Below are 26,311 nucleotides of genomic sequence, written 5' to 3' on the forward strand. Positions count from 1 at the left end.
TGCAGGATCAGTTGCTTTTACTTAGCTGAATGAAAAATAATGATTACAACCCAAATGACAGTGAATGAGAATGTTCACCTTGCCAATGAGGTCTATGTTCACTACCAGAGCTATTTATTTAGTAAATTCCATATTGCTCATAAAGTCAATATAATTGCTGCAGAAAAATAAATTGTGGTTCTGAATACCCATTTACAGTTGATCTCAACAATGTGTCCGATGATGGAGACTGATTATCCGTTACAGGTAACAGCATCTGATGGTCCTCAGTTCCAAGGGGAAGAGTCAATGGCAAAGTCATATCAGAAGGTTTCACATCTACAGGTTCTGACAAAGGACTCCTCTGCATGGGATCTTGTTCATTAAAAGTGTTACCCCCCGTGGTGGAATCTAGAGCCTTCTCAGATCCTGAAAGGAAAAAACAAAATACACCTTAACTTCTCAAAGACCCCAAACTGTTCTGCTCACTGCTCCCAGAAGCTAACATACCTCTTCTCTTGTGCGCTTCTGCTTGGGCTCCTCCCTTCTCATCTAAATGCTCCCCATTCCTGGAGTCAGCAAGAGCTTAATTCAAATCCAGCCCTGCACACTTATTATCCTCAGTTTCCTTATCCGTAAAATGGGGATAATCATAGCACCTATGCCCCATAAGATGAGTTAACGTGTAAAGCACTGAACAAAACTTAAAGCCATCTAGGAATGTTAGCTTATTATCAGTGTTGTTATTATACCCTAACCCTGTGGCATCCCTTTTAGTAAGACCAAGCATGTGTACTCAGTATTTCTTTAGCACTTTGCCATGTTGGGCAGGGACGGTTCCCTTTCTTTCGTGGCACAGCGCAACACCTCTACAATAACCTGCAAGCTGAAGGCCTAAGGAGCCAAACTCCCCAGGTTAACAAAGGCTCTAAGCAGCCGGGCCGGAGCCAGGAAGACTCGTCTCCCTGAGTTCAAATCCTGCCTCAGATACTTTCTAGCGGTGGGATCCTGGGCAAGTCGCTTAACCCTGTTTGCCTCAGTTTCCTCACCTGCAAAATGAGTGGGAGAAGGAAATGGCAAACCACTCCAGTATCTCTGCCAAGAAAGCTCAAACAGGGTCACAAAAAGTCAGACATGACTGAAAAGAACCGAACAAAGCACTTTCCAAGTTACCCTTTTCTTCTTGGTGATTCAGTGGTTGCTGCTAACTTCATGGTACTTGGTAACTAACCAAACTTAGGCTCACTGAGAGCAGAGACTGCCTTATTTATTTTCACTTCCCCAGGCAGTGTGGTACAGCAAATAAAGCACTGGTCTTGGGAAGACTTGAGTTCAAATCCTCACCCTGTGCGACCACGAGGACCAATCACAATCTCCTTGGGCCTTTGTTTCCAAATCTGTATAAGGGGGACAATAACAGCCTTGACCTCACAGGGTTGTTGTAAGAGTCAAATGAGATACTACATGCAAAGCACTCTGCCATAAAGAAATGAATAATAATCACGGTTTATTATCTTTGTTATTATTATTAGTTTCTTTATGAGACTCTTACTTGTCTACATAGGAATTTTTATGTCCAAGCTCATTTGTTTCCAGTCCTTGGCTGGTGGATAGAAAGTATGTTCTAATACCCTCCCCTCTAAACAAGTTAATGAATACATGAAATCCTGACTACCTTTTCTCTGAATCCCAATCACTAACACTCTGGGGTTCCTCTACTCGCCTAGCCATCATACTTTATGCAAATGCCTCACGTGCTAATCTCTCAGTCAAGCTTTGCCTTGGTATTTTTAATACCTGACAGTTATTTCCAGTTGGCTGCCCTGACAGCAAGACAAACTCAACCAGTCTAAAACCCACTGAAGCATCTCTCTCTCTCTCCAACCAAGTTCCCTACTGCTCTTTCCATTTACTGCTATGTGGTCACAGACAAGTGATTTCTCTGAGTCTCCGTTTTCCTATCTAAACCCAGTATTCCAGATTATTGTTAGGAAAGTATCTTATAAACTTATATACGTGTGTGTATGTGAATAGTTATTAACATTTTCCCAGATGCTTTCAAATCATTATAGACTTAGATCTCTTCTCCATGCTCAGCCCTATCACCTAGTCTTCAAAGAGTTGAAAAGAATTATCAGAGGCCTGCATATTAAATGTTATACCATAAAAAAATTAGAAAACAATCAGATAAGGTGCCTTCACAGCTCTGAATTCTTTTTTTTTTTTTAGTTGGAATAATTATAACATTGTGGCTTGTCTATCAACTTCCTATTAACCATTTCTGGTCCATCCTTTCTGGTCCAAAGACTATTCTCTTTGGAAGGGAAAACAGAAACAAAATGCAAATTGTGAAGTTCTGGCTTGTCCCAGTCATCTCTCATCATCCTGTTCGCTCCCAAGCAATGGTCCAACTCCATCTTTACTCCCTCCTTTTCCCCTAACACAGTTATTTTTACTGCCCTTAATTTTCTTTTGCCAAGCTTGGCTCCCTCTGAGTTTTAGGATTCCCAACACGATTCTTACAAAACCACCTGCCTAGGGGGCGAATTCTTAACCAAAGGATACAGGCAATTATGGAATTTCAGTTATAGGAAACTGAAAAGTTTTTGCATCAGCAAAATGCAACGAGGACAACAAAGGATGCAGATGACGGAAGGATGTTTGTGTCAAGTCTCTCTGATAGTTGTCTATACAGAGATAAAAGGACCAAAAGCCATTTCAACAGCTCATATCAAAGGGTATGTATAAACACTTCTGAAAATAAGTGCACCCTATTAGCAGCCGTGTGAAAGATACAAGTCATTAATAATGAGAGATACGCAAATTAAAATAACTCTAGAGTTTTACACTACACTAAGCAAACTGGCAAAGAGAACAAACTATGAGAATAGTCAATGCTGGGGGTGTTGTGAACAAGCAGCCCACTGATGTATTGTTGGTGTTCCTGAGAGTTGCTCTAACAATTCAGAATTATGCAAAAAAATTGATTCAGCTGTCCATACCCTCTGACCCAGAGATTCCACTGAGAAGCACACGGCCCAAAAAAAGTCAATGACAAAAAAGAAAGACCTGTTATACCCCAAAATATTTTTTAACAGCACTCTGTAGTAGCAAGACCTGGAAACAAATCACTGATTGGGGAATAGCTAAACAAGTAATAGTAAAATCAATGTAATGGAATATTACAGTTGTATAAGAAGTTATGACTATGACAAGAAGAATGTAAAAGACCTATATGAACTCTCACAGAGTGAAGCCGAACAAGGAAAACTTCAGAATGACCATAGTATAAAATGGAAAGAATGACAAAAATGAAGTAACTCAAACAGAACACTATGAAATTATAATGCCCACCCTTGGTCCCAAAGAACACAGATGCAAAGGCACCGTCTTTCACTTCTTTGTAGAGCTGGATGGAGGGGGAAGAAAGTTATAGAACAATGCATGACTGGGCAGATGGAGGCGTGGTTATTTGTGCCAAAGGTCGCAGCATCCAAATTAATGAGATCACACAAATCCATTTGAAAAGAAAAATATTTGACTCATCAACCACATTTGCCAACAGGTGATAAATTTTTTAGGAACAACACATGAAGACCAACTTCCTGTAGTCATGAGCATGTCCAGTCTAATCTGCCTCACTCAAACTTCTACTCATCATCCTCTGGTCAAGAAGAGCAGGTCTGATGCCTCCTTCCGATGCAATTCCTTCAGATGCCTGAAGAGAATCATCAGGACTTAGGCTAAACATTCCCAGTTGCTTCATCTAATTCTCATATGGTATAATCTCTCCATGTCCTTCCACATCCTGGCAACACTTATCAGTGCTCAAATCAATAGGAGTAATCCTCCAGTAACACAGATCACACCATGTCTATGCCTAACAATTCTCCGCAACCTTTATCAATGTCTTCAAAAAAGGGCACAACAAGGAAGTCTTTGACACGGACATCCTGAGGATACCACTGGAGAATGAGAAGGCAAGATTAATTAGTCCTTGCTTTTACCACATGACTAGGCTTTTTTCCTTTGGGGGGGGGAGCCCCAGGCAATCAGGGTTAAGTGACTTGACTAGAGTCACACAACTAGTAAGTTTCAAGTGTCTGAGGCCACATTTTAACTCAGGTCCTCCTGACTCCATCCACTGTGCCATCTAGCTGCCTTTTTGGGGGGTGGGGGAGTAGAGGGGGAAGGTGGTGGCGAAGCAATTGGGGTCAAGTGATTTGCCCAGGGTCACACAGCTCAGGTCTTTATTTTTCAATCACATATTTCTTTGATGGCATCCTTCATTCAGCTTCTACCATCACTCCTTGATTACAATATTGTAAGAATCCCTGCAGATTTTTTCCATCTTTTATCTCTTTGTTGTCCTATTTCATCCTCAAATGTCCTTAGGATGCCTTTTATTAATTGGGCTCTCATCTAGTTTTCCTTAAAATAGTTTTTCCTTCAACCTCTCACTGTTTTATGAGACACTGATAACATAATCTTCCACTTTTTTTTTTTTTTAAAGATTTTACAAACAAGCTGACCAACTAAATTGGTGGTGTCCTTGGAGGTCATCTCTTTTTCCATCTGGCAAATAAGACAACTTTTTGCTGAGGTGTTTTAGGTTCTTTTGGTCTCTTTTTTACAACAACTGTTTTATATCACTTAACTTTCTATAAGAAATTGTGTTCAGGGGCAGCTAGATGGCACAGTAGATAGAGCACTGGCCCTGACGTCGGGAGGACCCAAGTTCAAATCTGGCCTCAGACTAAACACTTGACAGTTACTAGCTGTGTGACCCTGGGCAAGTCACTTAATCCCAACTGCCAAAAAAAAAATTGTGCTTAGTATAGCCATTCTTTATATTTTCTTTGTCTTTAGCTTTGTATTTTTATCTTTGCTCTAAGTCAGTGGTCTGACTGAACAAAAAGATAAATCAGGAATGACTTCCACTTCAGTATCGTGACATTTCTTGTCAGTTAAAATATAATCAATTTCATTTTGGGGGGCTATTACTTGGTAATTACGGCCATCACTATCACTGTGCCAGATGGATGCTTTCTAACTTCTGTACTTGTCTGCAGATCTTTCTCCCAAACACAAGACACTACATAGTTTTAACTTTTCAACTCTGTTAACAAGCTGAGTTCTACATTCCAGGTCCCAAAAATAGATACTGAGATGAGTCAAGAAAAGTCTCCTACTTAATCTTTCTTCAAGAGGTCATTGCATCTGCACCCAAAACATAGCCCTCTCCTCATATTCTGGATCCATCTAGCCTAATCTAATGCAACCATTCATTTTCTTCACTAAAAGCACAGGTGGTAGCTTTTTCTATTCTTCCTTTCACATTCAACTTTCAGTAGCATAAGATAATATAAAGGAATGGTGGCCATTCAAGCTTTCTAAGACAGTCATCTGAGAAATGTTTATCAATAGTCTTTTCTATCCTCTAAGAAAATCACTAGAGAAAGAGGTCACTTTACTTGAAAGTCTCAGGTCACATGTCCTCAACAATTATGCAGAAAGGGATATTAAAAGATTTACCTGCATTACCCTTTTACAAATCAATAATTATGCCACCTGCATGTACAAATGTATGTGAGTGTGTGTTTATATACGTGTGTAATTTAACTTTGGTTCAGATGTATTTATTCTTTGCTCCACCTTTGCCGGTAAATGTAAGATCAAATCATGTCCCTTAGTAAAAGCTCTAAAAAATCCCTATGCTTGCACAGTTTGTTTTGCTAAAGAAATTTTCTTTTGTTTTCTGTTAAACTAGTCTAGATCCAAAATGTGAGGAAAAATAGAAATGATCTTTCTTCTTGCTCAGAAATAATTTTTACTGAGTAGCTCCTAAAAGAAGATAAATTCGGCAGAGTCAAGATGGCAGAGAGAAACCAGGAAGTTGCCTGAGCTCTCTCCAGTTCCCCTCGGAAACAATGTTAAATCAAGCCTGAAAACAGATTCTGGAGCGACAGCACTCACAAAAAGATGAGTGGATCAATTTTCCAGCTTAGGATAACTTAGAAAAGACTTCAGGAAAGATTTGTCTCACTTGAGCAAAAAGGGAGTGCAGCCCAGTGCAGATGGTGTATGGGCAAGCCAGCGGGAGGCTGTTAGCCACTATACAGATCAGCAACTGAGGCCCCGGAAGTCCTGGCTCAGCAGGCCAGCTGTGAGGCCTCCAGCCTCAGCACAAAAGGCAAACTGCAAGCCATGGAACCCAACACAACAGGTATGAATAGGCTGGGCCACCCCCAGCTGGACAAGCTGCAAGCACCTGACACCCTGGCGTGGAAAGCCAGTAACCAGGGCCCTGACCCCCAGCATAAGAAGTTCGGGATAGTGGCCCCCATGCCCCAGAAGCAGAGCTCAACTTTGAAAGTCATGAAATAAGCTGAAAAATGAGTCAGAAACAGAAGAGAACCCTGACCACAGAAAGCTAATATGATGACAGGGAAGATCAAAACACAAACTCAGAAGAGGACAGCAATGTCATACTCGTACATGTGAAGCCTCAAAGGGGAATATGAATTGGTCTCAAGTTGAAAAAGTCCTCTTAGAAGAGCTTAAAAAGGATCTTAAAAATCAAGTAACAAAGGTAGAAGAAAAATTGGGAAAAGAAATGAGAATTATGAACGAAAATTATGAAAAAAGATTTAACAGCTTGGAAAAGAAAGCACAAAAATTGACTGAAGAAAACAACTCCTTAAAAAATTGAATTGGTCAAATGGAAAAGGAGGTACGAAAGCTAACTGAAGAAAATAATTCCTTAAAAAAACTGGGCATGTGGAAGCTAATGACTCTATGAGACATCAAGAATCAGTAAAAATCAAAAGAATAAAAAAATAGAAAAGGTAAAATACCTCCTTAGAAAAACAACTGACCTGGAAAACAGATCAAGTAGAGATAATTAAGAATTACTGGACTACCTGAAAGCCATGATCAAAAAAAGAACCTGGGGAGCATCTTTCAAGAAATTATCAAGGAAAACTACCCTGATACTCTAGAACCAGAGGGTAAAATAAATCCACTGATCACCTACTGAAAGAGATCCCAAAATGAAAACTCCAAGGAATAGTGTAACCAAATTCCAGAATTATCTGGTCAAGGAGAAAATACTGCATTCAGCCAGAAAGAAACAATTCAAATATCAAGAAGCCACAATCAAGATTACACAGGATTTAGCAGCTTCTACATTAAACGATTGGAGAGCTTGGAATATGATGGCATAGGAAGCTTGGATTACAACCAAGAATCAACTATCCAGAAAAATTGGGCATAATCTTTCAGGGAAAAAGATGGACATTCAACGAAATAGGAGACTTTCAAATTTTCTTGATGAAAAGACCGGAGATGAAAAGAAAATTCAATCTTCATTTACAAGTCTCAAGAGAAGCATAAAAAGGTAAAAAGGAAAGCAAAAAAAATGTTCGTCAATAAGATATAAACTGTTTTCCCTACACAGGAAGATGATACTTGTAGCTCTTGAGAACTGTATCTCTATTAAGGCAGTTAAAAGAAGAATATACATAGACAGAGGGTATGGGTATAAGTTGACTTTGATGTGATCATATAAAAAAAAATTAAGGGGTAGAAAAAAAAAGGATTGTACTAGGAGAAGAAGAAACGGAGAAGCAGAATAGGTAAATTACATCATAGGAAGAGGTGCAAAAGACCTATTACAGTAGAGGAAAAGAAGGGAAGGGGTAAGTATTCTTTGAATCTTACTGTCATCGGATTTGGCCCAGAAGGAAAACACACTCAGTTGAGTACAGAAATTTATCTTACCCTATAGGGAAGTAGGAGGGGAAAAGGAAAAAGGGGGCTGACAGAAGGGAGGGCAGATTGAGAGAAGTGGTGGTCAGAAGCAAAACTCTGGCGAGGAGGGACAGGGTGAAAGAAGAAAAGTATAAAACGGCAAAAACAGGATAGAGAGAAATCATAACTGTGACTGTGAATGAAATGAACTTTCCCATGAGACAGAAGCAGATAGCACAGTGAATTAAAAACCAGAATCCTACAATATGTTGTTTACAAGAAACACATGTGAAGCACACACACACACAAGAAAGGTAAAAGGCTGGAGCAGAATATATTATGCTTCTGCTGAAGTTAAATAAAAAAAAAAAAACAGGTAGCCATCCTGATCTCAGACAAAGCAAAAACAAAAATCGACCTAATTAAAAGAGATAAGGAAAGAAACTACATCTTGCTAAAAAGTAGCATAGACAATGAAGTAATATCAATACTAAACATACATGCACCAAGTGGTATAGCATCCACATTCTGAAAAGAGAAGTTAAGTGAGTTACAGGAAGAAATAGACAGAAAAACTATACTAGTGGGGAACCTCACCCTCCAATTCTCAGAACTAGATAAATCTAACCACAAAATAAACAAGAAAGAAGATATGGAGGTGAATAGAGTCTTTGAAAAGTTAGATATGATAGACCTATGGAGAAAAGTGAATGGGGATAGAAAGGAATATACCTTTTTCTCAATGGTACATGGCATCTACACAAAAACTAAGCATGTATTAGGGTATAAAAACCCTCACAATCAAAGGCAGAAAGGCAGAAATATTAAATGCACCCTTTTCAGATCATGATGAAATAAAAATTATGTGTAACAAAAGGGCCAAGGAAAGCCTGAGTGGCTCAAACAACAAATCACAGAAAGAATAATTTCATCAAAGAGAATGATAATAATGAGACAATATATCAAAATTTATGGGATGTAGCCAAAACAGTTGTTAGGGGAAATTTTATATCTCTAAATGCTTATAAAACAGAGAAAGAGATCAATGAATTGAGCGTGCAACTAAAAAAGCTAGAAAAAGAACAAATTAAAAATCCCAAATTAGACATTCTGAAAATCACAGGAGAGATTAATAAAATTGAAAGTAAGAAAACCATTGAACTAATAAATAAAATTAAGAGCTGGTTTTATGGGGAAAAAAAACGACAACCAATAAAATTGATAAACCTCTGGTTAATTTGATTAAAAGAAAGAAAACCAAATTACCAGTATCAAAAATGAAAAGGATAAATTCACCACCAATAAAGAGAAAAATAAAGCAATACTTAGAAGCTATTTTACCCAACTGTCTGCCAATAAATCTGACAATCTAAGTGAAATGTATGAATATTTACAAAAATATAAATTGCCCAGATTAATGGAAAAGGAAATAAAATACTTAAATAATCCCATTTTAGAAAAAGAAATTGAACAAGTCATCAATGAACTCCCTAAGAAAAAATCTCCAGGGTCAGACAGATTTACAAGTGAACTCTACGAAACATTTAAAGAACAATTAATTCCAATACTATATAAATTATTTGGAAAAACAGATGAAGGAGTCCTACCAAATTCCTCTTATGACACAAATATGGTGCTGAAACCATAAAGAGCCAAAACAGAGCAAGAAAATTACAGACCAATTTCCCTCATGAATATTCATGCAAAAATTTTATATAAAATATTATCAAACAGATTACAACAATTTATCACCAGGATAATACACTATGACCAGGTGGGATTTATACCAGGAACGCAGGGCTGGTTCAGTATTAGGAAAACTATCAGCGTAATTGACCTTATCAATAACAAACTAACAGAAATCATATGATTATCTCAATAGATGCAGAAAAAGTTTTAGAGAAAATACAGCACCCATTCCTATTAAAAAAAAAAAAAAAAACACTGAGAACATAGGAATAAATGGAGTTTTCCTTAAAATGATAAGCAGTATCTATCTAAAACCATCAGCAAGCATTATATGTAATGGGGATAAGCTAGAAGCATTCCCAATAAGATCAGGGGTGAAACAAGGATGCCCATTATCACTATTATTCAATACTGTACTAGAAATGTTAGATACAACAATAAGAGAAAAAAAAGGAATTGAAGGAATTAGAAAAGGCAACGAGGAAACAAAACTATCAAAAACTATCATTCTTTGCAGATGACATAATGGTATATTTAGAGAATCCTAGAAAATCAATGAAAAAACTATTTGAAACAATTAACAACTTTAGCAAAGTTGCAGGATATAAAATAAACCCACATAAATCATCAGCATTTCTGTATATTATACTACCAACAAAGCGCAGCAGCAGCAAGAAATAGAGAAATTCCATTTAAAATAACTGTAGACAATATAAAATATTGGGAAGTCTACCTGCCAAGACAAATCCAGGAACTATATGAACACAATTACAAAACACTTTTCACACAAATAAAGTCAGCTCTAAACAACTGGAAAAATATCAGTTGCTCATAGGTAGGCTGAGCTAACATGATAAAAATGATAATTCTACCTAAATTAATTTGCTTATTCAGTGGCATATTAATAAAACTACCAAAAAATTATTTTATAGAGATAAAAAAAATAAAATTCATCTGGAAGAACAAAAAGGTTGACCAATGTGGAAATATGTTTAATATCATTGTATATGTATAGATTATATCAGACTACATGCCATCTTAGGGAGGAGGAAGGGAGGGAGGGGGGAAATTTAGAACTCAATATCTTATAAAAATGAATGTTGAAAACTAAAAATTAATTTAAAAAAAGGTCAAGAACATCAAGGGAATTAGTGAAAAGAAATGCTAGAGAAGGTGGCTTAGCCATACCAGATCTTAAATTGTATTATAAAGCAGCAATCATCAAAACTACTTGGTACTGGCTAAGAAATAGAGTGGTGAATCAGTGGAATAGGTTAGGTACACAAGACACAGTAGTCAATGACTATAGTAATCTACTGTTTATTAAACCCAAAGACTCCAGCTTCCTGGATAAGATCTCACAATTTGACAAAAACTGCTGGTAAAACTGGAAAATAGTATGGCAGAAACTAGGCATAGACCAACACCTCACACCCTATACCAAGCTAAGGTCAAAATGGGTATATAATTTAGACAAAAGGGATGATACCACAAGCAAATTAGGAGGGCAAGGAATAGTTTACCTGTCAGATCTACGTAGAACAGAAGAATTTATAACCAAACAAGAGATAGAAAACATAATGAAATGCAACATGGATAATTTTGATTACGTGAAATTAAAAAGATTTTGCACAAAAAAACCCAATGCAACCAAGATTAGAAAGAAAGCAGAAAGTTGGGAAACAATTTTTACAGCCAGTGTTTCTGATAAAGACCTAATTTCTAAAATATATAGAGAACTGAGTCAAGTTTATAAGAATACAAGTCATTCCCTAATTGATAAATGGTGAAAAGATATAAACAGTTTTCAGAGGAAGAAATCAATGCTATCTATAATCATATGGAAAAAATGCTCTAAATCATCACTGATTAAAGAAATACAAATTAAAACAACTCTGAGGCTCCACCTCATACCTATCAGATTAGCTAACATGACAAAAAAGGAAAATGATAAATGTTGGAGAAGATGTGAGAAAATTGTTGTTGGTGGAGTTGTCAATTGATCCAAGCACAGGCAATCCAAGAGAATCCTGCTTGGATCTGGGTTGCAGTTCTGGTAGGCGGTCCTGGGGCAAAGAGGAGCGTTGGTGTGGTAGAGCTTGTGGTGACAGTGGAGAGGGAATCCCCTTCACAGTTCCAAGGCAGAAAAGAGTCCTTGTGGCCAATCATAGACCAGAACCGAGGTCAGGAAAGGGGTAAACACCTTGCCCTTGATTGTACCACCTTGGAAGAACTGAAAACGTACAAGTCCCTAGAAGTATCTCTGAAAACAGCTGCACAAAACCCCCGAAGCTTGGGACAGTACATTCTCCATACTAGAAGCAGACCCCTACCTTAACAAAGAGTTTAAAAGTCAAATAATTGGCTGGGATCATGAGCAAACATTGCAAAAAAAAGTCAGACCACAGAATCTTTCTTTGGTGACAAGAAGATGAAAACATACAACCAGAAGAAGACAACAAAGGGCAACCAAACTGTGCATACCTTTTGACCCAGCAAAACCACTACAAGGTCATCAGAGATCATGAAAAAGGGAAAAGGACCTACATGTACAAAAACATTTATAGCAGCTTTTCTTGGGGTAGCAAAGAATTGCTAATTGAGAGAACGCCCATCAATTGGAGAATGGATGAACAAGTTGTGGTATATGTAATGGAACACTACTGTCCCATAAGAAATGATGAGCAGGTGGACTTCAGAAAAACCTGGAAAGACTTACATGAACTGATGCTGAGTGAAGCAAGCAGAACCAGGAGAACAGTGTACGCAGCAACAGCCACACTATGCAATGACCAACTCTGACACACTTGGCTCTTCTCAGCAAGGCAAGGGTCTAAGACAACTCCAAAAGTCTCGTGGTGGAAAATGATATCCGCATTCAGAGAAAGAATTATGGAGTCTGAATGCAGATGGAAGCAAACAATTTGCTGTCTTTTTTTTTTGTTGTTTGTTCTTTCTCATGGATCCTCCCATTGGTTCTAATTCTTCTTTACAATGTGACTAATGTGAAAATATGTTTAATGTGAATGTGTATGTAGAGCCTGTATCAGATTGCATGCCATCTTGGAGAGAGGGGGAAAATTTAAAACTCATAATCTTATAGAAGTGACTGCTGAAAACTAAAAACAAATAAAGTAAAAAAATTTTTTTAAAAATAAAATAAAAAAAAGGAAAAGCAAAAAAAAAAGCCTTAAATTTTGCAAGGAAAAAAAATTTATCTTTACATGTAATTGAAAAAAATACTAAAAGAGTGAAAAAAACCCTTAGCTTTATTAAATGGCACCTTCCACACGAGGCCCTTCCCAGCTCCCCTTAATGCTCGTGTCTTCCCCGAAGTTTGCTTCGCTCTTCCCCATTCACTGAGCAGCGACTCTGCTTCCTTCTAGTTCTTTGCTACCACAAAAGCACAACCATAAATGTTTTGGTCTATTAAGGATCTTCTTTTTACCTCCTTGAGGTTATACGCGACCACTTCAAGGGATTCACTGTTTGCACTAATCAGGACCTAGTTTTATGGCTAGCCAGTCAATCCGCAAGCATTTATGAAGCACTTACTCTATGCCAGACACCATAATAAACCATGGGGACACAAAGAAAGGCAAAAACACATTCTATAGGGGAAGTAAAATCCAAACAAAAGAAGACAGATTTCTCTCCTCTCTTTAGACACACATATACACATATGTATGTATATGTGTATACATACATACATGTATACACACATATCTTAACTAAAATGCCCATACTTTTGAACCACAGATTATTCCACAGTTGGGTACATTACTTCAAGGAGATCATTGGTAAAAAAGAAAGGTCCCTAATACACCAAAATATCTGTGGCAATATTTCTGTGGTAGCAAAGAACTAGAAACAGTAGTTGCGCATTGACTGGGGAGGAGCTAAACTGTGGTACACGAATGTAATGGCATTCTATCATACTATAAAAGATGATAAACGTAATGAATTCAGAGAAGCAGGAAGAGACTTCTATGAACTGAGGCAAAATAAAATAAATGAACAGAACCAAGAAAACAACACACAGAACTATAATGATGTCAATGGAAAGAACAATAAAACAATCTAAACGGAATGCTGTGAAATTTTAATGACCAAGCATGGCCCCAAAGAAGGCCTAGGAAGAGACACCTCTTCTTGCTTCTTTGCAGGGCTGGAGTTCCACAGGTATTCTAATACTACATGTAATACCAGAATTTTTTAAAATGTTCACTAGTTTTATAGGATTTTTTTTCTTCTTTAAAATTTTTTTTTTTTACCATAAAGGATGGCTCTTTAGGAGGGACTGAAGAGGGATACAGTGGAAAACTATAAGAGATATAAAAACAGGAGATAAAATTTTAATTTAAAAAATTAAGCAGGTCAGGTAGTGTTCCCTCAATTGGGTCCCATATCTTATATTTATTCTTTCTTCTAATTTAGCTTGACTTAAAAACTAAAAGCATTCAAGAATGAGACATACAGTTTTGGACATGGCCAATATGGGAATTTATTTTATTTTATTATGCATATTTGTTACAAGGGTATGGTAAAGAAGAAAAAAGATATTTGTTAATTGGAAAGAAAACTTTAAGCAATCAGAGACAACAGTGGAACAAGCTGTTGGGGGAAACAAGAAGTGTTTCTTCATCAGATGTCTCCAAGCTAATGCTGGTGAGCCCTTGTAGGTAGTTTCATTTAGGGACTAAGTGAGAGGTAGGAGTTGGACTCTTCAATTTCAACTCTGATATGTATAGCTGGTTGAAAAACTCTGTGATCCATTCTCTACCACTGCTACGCACGATCGCAGCAGCCTTAGGGTGGTACAGAGCCTGTGGCTGGCACCGGACCTGCAGCCTCTGCAGTCCAGGAAAATGTGGCCCAGCATGGGCACTGCTGGCTCAGCTTCACCCCACAAGGAGGAGCTGGAACATGGATGCCCTATCTGCCAACCTCCCAATTCCACACGAAGGTGCACTGACTTCTACATTAAATCCCAACTCCTTTGCTTATCGACTTCATAAATCTCAAGTCTTCAAAGTGGGAGCAAACCTAAAGAATAAGGCAATTATGTCCTTTAGATATAAACATGTCAATATGGCATTCAGCACTTACCAGAATGGACTTTTGTTTTGTGCTTCTTTAAATTTTTTATATCAGTATAGGAATTTCCACATAATTCACAGATAAATGGTCTTTCTCCTGGGGTGGAAAAAAAAGTTTAGTTTAAAAATCTCAACATTTATATAGGTTGGTAGCTGAAGCAAAAATATATGTATCAACATGTATATGAACCTAAAATGGTTAATATTATATTGTTCTTAAATATAATTATAAATTTTTATGTCCAATTCTAAAACAACAAAAAAGTTCCATAAAGTAGGATTTTTAAACATATAGGAACTCCTTTTTCTAAAAGGAAAATGACTCAATTCATCTTTTCAAGTACCACGACATTTCTCCTTGTTTTCCTCCCATAAATTTTGATTCAATAAAGTAATGGTGCTACATGGTGATAATTTTTCACTAGTTAGAAATTTTCCTTACTTGGCAATATTGTACATAAGTTCTATTTAAATCAAGGAAGGGTGTTGGGAGTGGACTTAGTACTAAGGAAGGAGCCACTCTAAGGGGACAAAAAACAGCAACCATCAATGTTGTTTTCCTTGGTTTACTGTTTTCACCCTTTACATCCGTAAACATTTTCTTCATTTTAATTTGCTTTTAACTGCTTATGATAAGAGTATGTCTGTTTAAAATCTATTTTTACAATTCTTTGTACCAAAAGTTGGGTTAAGGCTTACACGAAAAGAAATTATAGAAAGAGAGAACAAAGAATAATACATTCTCCCTAAACACAGACCTGTATGGGATCGAAAGTGTTTGTTGAGCTCTCCTGAGGAAATAAAACTTTTCCCACAAATACCACATATGTATGGTTTTTCACCTAGATGAAAAATAAAAGATAGCGAGGTGGTGTACTATACCAGCAAAATATTTTATCAATTACAGATTACCTCAAATAAACTATTCTAAAATAACATTTCAATTAAAACCTCTAATCTCATAAAAGATGTTAGAGGTATGCTAGTACTTATTTTTAGTGATCCAACTTCATGAATGTTAGTAACCAGTATTTTGTACTTTTCATATAATTAGATTATTTTCATATAAGGTCTCATTTCTATAACTCTCTTTGGTAGAAACAAATTTTTCCTAAGTTTCATTTTTTTATGTAATCTTAAAAGTTCATTTACATTTATCAACCAATAAAAGCAGTAGCCCTGAAAATAAGTAACTAGTTACAAACAGTCCTACAGAAAGCAAACCTGCAAAACATGTTTCAAATTAGACACTATGATTTTGAAGGACATTCTTTGTAAGATTTAAAATTCTGAGTAAAAAAATCAAGTCATCATTATTATAGTTTTTTTTTTCAGTTTATAGGTTGTACGACACGTACCTATTATTGAAATAATGGACCTAAAGAAGAATTTGGCTTTTATATTTAACGAATACACTTGGGGCATCTACACTCCACCCTCTTGTATGGGACCAGTCTCTGCCTCTGCCCATAGCCACTCCCTTGATCTCTCTTCTCCCATCCCCCTCCTTTGGTTCACGGCTCCCTCTCCTTCAAGCATCACCTTTTCATATCCAATTCTCACCTGTATGTTTTCGAGAGTGAGTTATGAGGGAACTAGACACCGCAAACGCTTTCCCACATGTATCACACACATAAGGCTTTTCTCCGGTGTGCCGACGAACGTGGTAAGTCAATGTGCTGGCCTGAGCAAATCTCTGTCCACACCTGTCACACACATATGGCTTTTCTCCACTATGCTTCCTGGCAACAGAGAAGTGCACGGTTAGAGACCAGCACAGGGTCTGGGCCCACCCTTGGACACTGGTCATATAGACTGGTAAAGCTTTCATAGCAGCTTCAAAGGTCAAGAGCGGGTTTCCGAAATTGGCCTCCATTTGACTGGTAAGCATTTCTAAACAGAAGCCAATGTTCCAGTAGTCTCAGTATTAGTTGGGAGAAGAGATTAAAAACTCTGCCCAAAGTTTTCATGGCAGCTGAAATTAAAAGTTCTCTTACCAGAAACTCACACCCCTCAAGCATCCTTAACGTAAAGGTCCAAAAACCCATGTACGAAGTTAAGCTAGCAGAGCTCTTCCTCAGGTGCTTTGTTTGTGTAGGCTGTATACTTGATTTAAAAAAAAAACCAAAACCTACATTTTTCATTGCTTTCCATCTCTATGGATGTATATATGACATACCGGTATATGTGTGGGTGTGTAGGGAGGTCTGGACCATGGGTTCCATTATGATAGGGAACTCCTAGGTGAGGGAAATAACTATCAGTGAAGATTGGCACCTTCTCTGCAACGTGTACCAAAAGCAGCCTGTAACGCTGGGATGTGAAGTGATTTCCCAAGGTCACGGAGACAGAATGGTCAGAGGCAGGACTTGAGTCCTGGTTTTCCAACCTCCAAGGTTGGCTTTATCCACTACACTATGTGATGTCTCATGTGTGTGTAAATTAATTTTTAAAAATATACAAAACTTATGTCCCATCAACTAACAAACATTACAATGCCCCCTTCTCATTTAGCAATTAATTCTCGATATAATTTAGTCTTCAGAGCAATATTTCCAATTGTCTCACCCAACAGGACCTGGGAGTGCTGCCTGGTGACCAACTCAGGCATGAGGACAATTCAACTCATGTGCCACTTTACCCTTCAAGACCTACTAGCTGATTGAGAGTAAAAGCAGCAGAAAGTGGACACCATCCTCCTCCTTTCCCAAAAAACTCTACTTTGATGGAAGCCTCTCTATACAATGGCTAGGAAAAATTCATGCTATGTCCTCTTACTCAGAAGTCCTCCTATCACTGTCAGTCAAAAAACATTTATTAAGAACCTACTGTGTTCCAGGCACTGTGCTATGCACTGGAGTAGAGGAGGAAAGGAAAAACAGGATGAATAAAAGACTAAATGTGAATGGTCCATAAAAAATGTAATGTCTTGTCTCAAAGCACTATCCAAATCTCTCTAACAAGAGCACCCTGCATTTATCTGTTCTTAAAATATAATCTCAGGTGTCCTCACAATGCCCTAGTGAAGGAGAATCAGGCATTTGACCATTTGTACAGATGGAGACACTGCAGAAATCGTCATGAGGTCAAAGTCTACACTGGAATCCACACCTGAACTCAGAACTCCCTAATGTCCCCCCATACAGTACTATGTCCAATAACTGACTGTCACAGATAAACACCTTGTATCAATTTTTCTTACCTAGCATGAATCTTGAGATTGCTAGAAGTTGCAAATTGTAAATTGCATACATCACACTTATAGGGCTTCTCTTCACCATGATGCATGCGACTATGGAAAACTAGCTGGCACTTCTGAGCGAAACCTTTGTCACAGAGCTCACATCTATATGGCTTCTCCCCTAAAAAAATCCAAAGAAGCATTCAGATTTAAAAGGAATTTTGTATTGTACTTGTTTCATACAAAAAAGGTAAACAAGTTCTTCATCACCTTTCTAGTTATCAGTACAAAGGGCATGCCTAAAAAGCAACTAAAGCAGCCAGGAGACCTTTCTCCAGACTCGAATATTCATTAGAACAAATAACAGCAGGATAAAAGTACCTAAAGGAAGGGAAGGCAAGCATTGGTTACCCAATGAAAAAATTGATTTCTCAATGGCAAAGACCTAGAAGTTGAGAAGCTAAGGAGAGAAGTAGAGAGAGGAGCTCTGGCAAATAAAAAATGTCAGGGAGACTCATAGAAGGCCTTTAACAGCTTCAAAATCTGCTCTTCTTAATGACTAGCAAGCTAAGCACTACATTACACAAATTACTTTTAATTCTTAGAAATTACAGAATTAGTGCATTATGTGTGTCTTCTGGGCATCACTAATAAACCACGAACATCGTGAAATACACATTTAACAATATTTCAACAATTTTATACTTTTAATTTTTTTCTGTATATAACATGCAGATTTCAAGCAGCAAATAATCAGCACCCTATGAAAATGTTTCCTTAAAAAAATGCACTCACCTGTGTGAGTTCTGACATGCGTTTTCAGCTGGTTACACTGGGTGAATGCTTTCCCACACAGTTGGCAGACATAGGGCTTTACCCCCTTGTGTATTCTCATGTGTCGTCTTAAGCTGCTGGCTTCTGAAAACACTTTCCCACAAGTGTTACACATTGGCTTGGCCTTCGAGTAACTCTGATCTAGGTCTTCTCCAGAGGCTTCGAGCTGGTAAGTGTTCGGGACGCTGGCTATATTAGACATACAGTGCTCTTTCAAAGCACAGCTTGGCTGTGATTTTCCCCGTTTCTGTTTCACTGCGACTGTTTGCAAAATGCTATCTTGTGTTGTAAAACTATCATTTCCCACAACGGAAGTCAGCTGGAGTTCTGAGGTATCATTTCCTTGTGCAACTTGTTCTGTTACTGGTGAAGGCAATTTACTTATATCTAGGAACATGTCAACAGATGAATTCTCTAAAATGTCACTGGAATATTGCACTGGTTTATTCTGCACATTTTTCTGAGAATTGAAAGTCTTCTTCTTCTTTTTGGTTGGAGGAGACTTCTTTTCTAAAGTCACCTTCTTGGCATGTGCCTGAACCAAATCAATGGAAGTTTCTGATTTTTCCCGATTGTTAAAATCTCGAAGAGTAAGGAGGCAAGTCTGTTGGTTCAACTCAATGTTGCCAGTAATACTAGATATCTCTGTAGAAGAGGGATTAGCAATAAAAGCAAAATCTTCCATCTTTATTTTACATTTAGTGACCACCTCTTCCACTTTGAGATAGTCTGCAGCCTGATGAATTTCTTTAACATTCCAACTGCAAGGAAACAAGGCTAAATGACAATATTCTGGTCAAAGAATACAAAAGTACTTGAAATCACTACCTTCCTTGGCTTCCTCTAATTGACCCTCCTTTCCTTCAAGTCTCAGTAATCTAAATAAACTGTCATTAAATGTGTCCTTTTTTGTTTAATTATTGCTTTCTAAAATTTTTCATTATAAATATATTTCTACCCTAACACAGTTTGGTTAAACCTTGTATGAGCCTGGCTGAAAACTTTAATGCATCTTAACTTCCAAAGGAAGGGTGCTGGCATAGTCAAGGACAGGGACTCCTACCTGCCTCAGATACTGACTAGCTGCGGACCCTGGGGCAAGTCACTTCAGGCCTCTCTGCCTCATTTTCTCCATCTGTAAAATGAGGGCCAGGGCTGGGCTCAATGGTCTCTAAAATCACTGCAGCTCTAAAGCTAGGACGCCATAACATTCAAATATATTTTTGTTAAGTCAGGGATTCTCTGTGTAAGTAGAGAGACAGTGTAAATAACTCATTTCTCTTTTTGGACTGCGGTCAAGTCTCTGGAACTTAAAAATGAAAAATCATTGTATGAAAAGTTTAATTATAAACTTTAAAATGACATGGATGCCAAAGAAAATTTTCAAATTGTGTACTTTTAACAAAAAGTATCTTAACACTCATACTGACCTTTGTTAAGTAATACTTAAGATTCACAAAGAGCCATCATCACTTTCACGCTTAGCTATATTTCACCAACGAGAAAATAAAGGGTTCCTCTTGAGCAGCAGAGTAAGTTAGAGACAGGGCTGAACTGTAACATGACTTGTCCGATTTTCTAAGCCAAACAAAGTCTGACCTTAAAACCCCAAATTACAACTCTGCATATTCTCCAAAATGAATCACAGGATCCTAGCTAATTTGATCCAGTTGGCCTTGGTGATCGATGTGAAATGCCATCATCCCTTCAAGTTAAAAATGGAAACAGGAATCCAGGCAGCTTTAGCTATACTGAAATTCACCTCACTAAACTGCCATCTAAATTTTTTAACATTCAAAAATAAAAGCTCACATAATTCATTCATACCACCATTATGGATCCTTTACTTTTATAGGTATTAGTATAATTAACTTCTTTGCTGGACAATCTTGCTTCCATTTTGGGATGGTCACCCACACTGTCTAACTACACAGAAAGGACTGTTACGGTTTTTCCAAAAAAATCTTTTCTTACAGCTACTGCTGAACCAAAATAAACAACTTACTCTGTGATGCTGGAAAGGCACAAAATGCCATTAGAAGAAAGGATGTCTTTATTACTAAGCCTCGATGTTTTCATTTTTGAGGGCTGGCTTTTTTTGGTTGCTTGTTTGTTTGGAACAAACTACAAGCAGGTGGGTGACGGACAGCACAGCCTTCAATGCTCTTTGTTACTGAACAGTGTGGTCTAGTGAGAAAAGTAGAAGACTGAGGATCATGCCACAAAAGCCCTGGTTTGAGGCAGTACTTGAACCCAGATCTTCCTAACTCAGCGGCTAGTTGTCTATCCACTAGATTACACTGTCTTCTCTAATTAGAGGGAAGTTTCCTCAGTTATAAATACTTATACCACCACCCAGGGTTGTTGTGAGATTCAAATGAAATCCTATTTCATGTAAAGCAAGTTGTAAAACTACAAAGGTTAGCCAGGAATCTTTTTTTGAAGCTAATCAATTCCTATATCAGAGGCACTTTTAATATCAAAAATTCAAGATAAAATACTTTCTAAATCCACGTGTAAATTAGTTTGCATTTTCTATCATTTGGTTATTATCTTTGTCATCACTCCTATCTACAAATAGGATAAAACTTGTTTATAAGAATGAAGATTTACTTTGCAAAAGGTTTTCCTTTAAACATAGCTAATTCCTATAGTGATGAAATACCCAGAACAGCACAGATCTGCTTTTCACAAGAGACCAAGATATTTACTGTCCCTTTGATTCTTTCTCTACCCTAAGACTATATATGAGCATATAGATACAATTTTCCTTACAGGATTTAAGAAACGAGGGAATCAGTAGAGAAACCTTTTTAACATATTACTTTAACAAAACAAAACAAAAAAAACCTTTAGAAAACTTCCAAAGGTTTGTTTCAGGGACAGTAAAGAAGGGGGAAAAAAGCCCTGAAACTCTATTCTTTCCTTCAATAAACCCTGGAGAGAAACTCTTTCAGAACCAACAGGTGGCAACAGGAGAAAGGGATGGCTGCAGAAACCAAGAATTATTCTCCACATTCTAACAGTCGGTACAGCAGCAGAGACCACAAAGGGTATTAGCTTCTTTCAAACAGACTGAAGTTGTGCCTGCCCCCGCAGCCCTGGCTATCCAGCCCAGCACTGGCTGTACCTTCTTTCACACGTGACCTCCCCTACCCCCACAGGTCTTAGAGGGGGAGTCAGAATATTCCTCCATCTTTTGTCCCTTCCAGGTAGCCCCTCGGCCTCCTTCACTCAATAACCCCTCTTCTTTTGAAGTCTACTCATTCAAGACTATTTTTGGCTGCAGGATGATGACCTCCCTCCCTCCAGGACATTTTCCTCTTTTCTCAAGGAGCTCTACCCCTGCTTAACCACCTTCTCCTCTCCAACTCCTGCCCTTGTACTGGGGGCAAGTTCATGGACATTCTCCCTCCTTAACCCCCACCAGCCCCCCCCACCTCCCTCAAGCCCCATGTCCTCCCCCTCTCACCCAGTCCCACACTGTGCCCTACTATCACCACATCGCTAATTTTGATCCTAATCTCCTTTTCCTGTGCTTTCCCCTTCTCAAAGCTGCTGCTGGTCACCATTGACGTTCCCACACCTTTCACCCTCAGCGCTTCATTATCCCTGCTCCATCCTCAAACCGACAATTAGACAGCTCAACTCTGCACTGTCCTCAATCCCTGAGCCCCCAACAGTGCCCCCCCCAAGCAATACCCCACATTGGCCTCCTCTACTCCCTCTCCTCACGAGCAGCTACTGACAAAGCTGAAGGAGATCCCACAATCATGCTGTTTGGGCACATGATAAATTCAAATTATTCAACCCCACTTGGGGCCTCCCTGTAGCCAGGCAATCTTTATTCCTCCCAAATTTATTCCCAATCTCCCTCCCTACAGAAGCCACCCCAAACCTTTTCTTCTTCCCTAAAGCTCCCCACATGAGGATCTTGTCAATTCAGCACAAGCTTCCTCTCCTCTCCTTCTTTTCATCTCTATCACCTTCTGCTCGCCTCCTTTTCCCCCAGGCTCTGACAAAGATGGGACCCTTCTTGCCAAGACCACCCCTCTACCTGCAACTGGCTATCCCTCCCATCTTTTCCAGCAAAGTGTATCCTCTACCGTAACCTTCTCAGATCTCCAAGTTCTACCCAACTGGTTCCTTCTCTGATGCCGTCACATACATCCCAGTCTCCCCATCCTTTACATCTTTCACTGGACCTTCCCATCCCTTCAAGCTACACCCTTCCCTCCAGATCTTCCCCTCTTCTCAGCCAAACTCCTTGAAGAAGCTGTCAACACACTTAGCCTCTCCTCCCCCTGCTCCACAACCTCATCACTTGGTAAGGTTACCTACAACCTCTGAATTGCCAAATCTTCTTTGTCCTAATCCTCTGAGATCAGTCACTGATACTGGGCATGCTTCTCTCCTGGTTTGCCTTCTCCTACTTGGCTGACAGCTCCTCCTCAGTTTCCACAGAACATCCCCCACCTGTGGGTGCTCCCCTAGGTTCTGGCCTAGGCCCTCTTCTTTTCGACCCCCAGACTCTCTCTTGCTCATGTCATCAGTTCCCATGGGTTTGAAGTTCATTTCTATGCAGACTCCCAGGTCCGCACATCTAGCCCAGTCTCATATCAAACAAGACATCTTGGAGAGATCATAAACTCAACATGTCTAAAATCCAATGAGATGATATCTTTAAAGTGCCTAACACAGGGCCTGGCATGCAGGACACACTACAGAAATGCTTCTGAATTCTTTCCCCCTAAACCCTCCCCTCTAAGCTTCCCTATTCTATCAAAGGAACTCCCACCCTCCTAGTGCCTCAGGGCTGTAATCCTGCCATCATCCCCCACTCCCCACTCTCCCTCACCCACATATATCCAATTGGTGGCCAAATCTTGCCATTTCTACCTTCACAACACCTCTCTCATCTGACCCCTTTTCTCCACTCACCCAGGTGCCATATGGTTCAGGCCGTTACTGTGATACTCTTGCCAAGATCATCCCAACAGTCTCCTACAGGGTCTCCCTGCCTCCTGTCTGCCTCCTCTCCAGTCCAAAAGTACTACTGCCATAGTAACTTTCCTGAAACGCAGATCTGAGCCTGTGCAACCAACTCCAGGGGTTCCTTAGTGCCACAAGAACAAAATGCAGATCTGGCCATCGCCTGCCCTCCCGTCTCACCACCCCCCTTTCCACCTGCATTCGAGCCAAACTGGCTTCACCTCAGCTCCTCACAACACTCCCACTTCCCATCTCCCAGGCAGAAAGGCCAGGCCTCCTTAGCGACATCCCAAAGTCCCTCTCTTCCTCAGGGTCCATGTTCTGCTGGAAGCCCTTCCTAATCACAACTGTTGTTGCCCTAATTATCCCAAACTATTTCATATTTAACTGCAGTGCGTGCAAGCGTGCTGGCACCCGAGCTTGTTAACTTCATGTCCACGCGGCAGAGACTTTCATATGTCCTTGTCTCCCCCAATACGGTATCGTTAATTTTGGACAGGAGTTGTTTCATTCTTTGTCCTCGTTTCTGACTAGTAACATTTGTCAGTGGACACAAAGGTGGCAGAAGGGGCTGGCACTGAAGGCAACCCTGTGCCAACCTCCAGAACACCAAGTGCAGAAAGCACTTCCCTGCAGCACAGAGACAGGGAGCCTGGAAGAACACAAAACCATACAAAAGCACTAACCAATTCTGTCCCAATGGGAGGAAAGGAGGAGAGAAACCTGGTGCTCAGTTGCATTTTATCTCTGCTCTTCCATTATTCATATTAAAATTTACTTTAGTTCATTTTTGTTAAGAGAGCAGATGTTAAAAGTCAGAAACAAACTCTTAATTCGAGGGCTAAACATCTTTGCTTTTTGGACTTGGGAGATATGCTGTCTTTGTACTCCTTTGGACCAGCATACTGCTGAACTCCCTCTTTGCTCTGCCTTATGAGGGTCATGCTCATCAAATCTCCAGATGACAAGAATCTGGAAATACAAATTGGGATAAAAAAAGATTTCAAAAAGTTGGGAAAACAGGCCAAATTGAATATAAAGAAACTAATAGTGATAAACGTAGAGAGAGACCCCCTTCTGTGCACAAGTACTGGATGAGGAAATCCCTGCTGCACAGCAGTGCACAGGGCAGAGACCTGGGGACTTAATGGACTGTCCATGCTACATCAGCCCCAAAACCTGATGTAATTTTAGATGAGCACCCCACTTTACTCTTCCACCTTCCGTGATGGGGGGTAGGGGTGAAAGGCTGGGATGTTGAGCCTAAGGAAAGAAGGTCTTGTGAAGATGATCTGACCCCAAAGGGGAACCTCGGGGCAATGGGCATGAGCCTAAGCTACAGAGAGGCAGATTTCAGCCTCTCTGAAAGGGAAGGAGCTCGGCTCCCCCAGTGCCGGCCCGCCCCTACCTGTCCAGGTGCAACGTGCCGGTGTAGATGAACTCGAGCAGCTTCTGGAAGCCGTCAGCCTTCACCTGGCTCTGGTCCAGGAAGACGTCGCTGTGCGGGGAGTCCCGGTACACGGCGCCAAAGTACTCGCTGAAGGAGGCCAGCACGTTGCGGTGCGCTCGGAACTGCTGCTCGCCGATGACCACCGTGCAGTCGCACAGAAAGCCCGCCTCGCGCTGCGCGTTCAGCCGCTCCAGGAGGTGCCCGCAGTGGTGCGACGGCCGCATCCTGGGGCTGGGCGGGGGTCTGCGAGCCGGGCCGCCTGGGGGGGGGGGGGACACGGGGGTCAGACCCACCGGGCGGGCCGAGGGACCGGGGGGGGGGTCCTGACCCACTAGACGCGGCCAGACGGGCTCCGGGGGTTGATACAGTTGCAGGGGGCGGGGGTCTTCCAGCCGGGCCGCCTGGGGGTGGGGGGACGGGACACGGGGGTCAGACCCACAGTGGGACGCAGTCCGAGGGGCTTCGGGGGCGGGCACAGATGCAGGGGGGCCAGGGTGGGGGAAAGAGGGGTGCACGGAGATCAGACCCACCGGACGGGCCCGAGGGACTGAGGGGGGTCCTGACCCACTGCACGCAGCCCGAGGAGCTTCGGGGGCGGGCACAGGTGCAGGGAGGCCGGGGTGGGGGAAGCAGGGGTGCAGGGAGGTCAGACCCACAGTGGGACGCGGCTCGAGGGACTGGGGGGGTCCTGACCCACCAGACGGATCCCAAAGGGCTCCGAGGACTGGCATAGGGGCAGGAAGGCGGGAGTCTTCGAGTCGGGCCCACCAGAGAAGGAGGGAGACAACGTCAGACCCACTGGACGGGGGGGGGCTCTGGGGACAGGTGCAGGGGGGCCAGGATAGGGGAAGGTGGGGTGCATGGAGGTCAGAACCACTGGACAGAGCCCGGGGGACACCGGGGGGCTGGCACAGGTGCAGGGGGACCGGGAGAAGGACGGGTGCACGGAGATCAGACCCACTGGACGCGGCCCGAGGGGCTCCGGGGGGCAGGCGGGTCTGATTCCGCCCCCATCCCGGGCACCTAGGGGCCGCCGCGACCGCTACCCTCCTCAACTCACACCCCCACCCGCCCCGAGCTCTAGAGTAGAACACTCTGGGACCAGACAGGCCAAAGGACGCGTCTACACCCGCCAAGGAGGTGACTTTAAGCGGCCGGCCGCTGAGGGGCTCCAGCGGAGGGAGAAACTGAGGCCCGACCCGGTCCGCGGGCCCCGCCCCGTCCCTACCCAAGGGCAGGCCGGGCGCGGGGCGCGGGGCGGGTCGGACGGGCACTTGCTCACCTGGCGGCACCCACTCAGGAGGCACTTTCTTCACTCACTCGACGCCATGTCGG

The 26,311-nt window shown here is 40.9% G+C and overlaps 1 protein-coding gene across 2 annotated transcripts; it reads right to left on the minus strand.

The window, feature by feature from the left end:
• On the minus strand, nt 1-26,311 carry MYNN (myoneurin). Of its 2 annotated transcripts, XM_027876165.1 has the most exons (8): nt 26,259-26,311; nt 24,935-25,235; nt 18,496-19,295; nt 17,722-17,881; nt 16,083-16,261; nt 15,278-15,361; nt 14,530-14,616; nt 1-408 (listed from the first exon to the last, which is right to left on the minus strand). In XM_027876165.1, exons 2-8 carry the CDS (start codon nt 25,198-25,200, stop codon nt 146-148), a joined length of 1,839 nt encoding a protein of 612 aa, XP_027731966.1. In that variant the 5' UTR covers nt 25,201-25,235; nt 26,259-26,311; the 3' UTR covers nt 1-145. The 2 variants fall into 2 exon arrangements, with proteins under 2 accessions (XP_027731966.1, XP_027731967.1); XM_027876166.1 differs by lacking the exon at nt 15,278-15,361.

Source organism: Vombatus ursinus, unplaced genomic scaffold, assembly GCF_900497805.2.
Source record: "Vombatus ursinus unplaced genomic scaffold, bare-nosed wombat genome assembly UNPS02014810.1, whole genome shotgun sequence".
Taxonomy (NCBI): Eukaryota; Metazoa; Chordata; class Mammalia; order Diprotodontia; family Vombatidae; genus Vombatus; species Vombatus ursinus.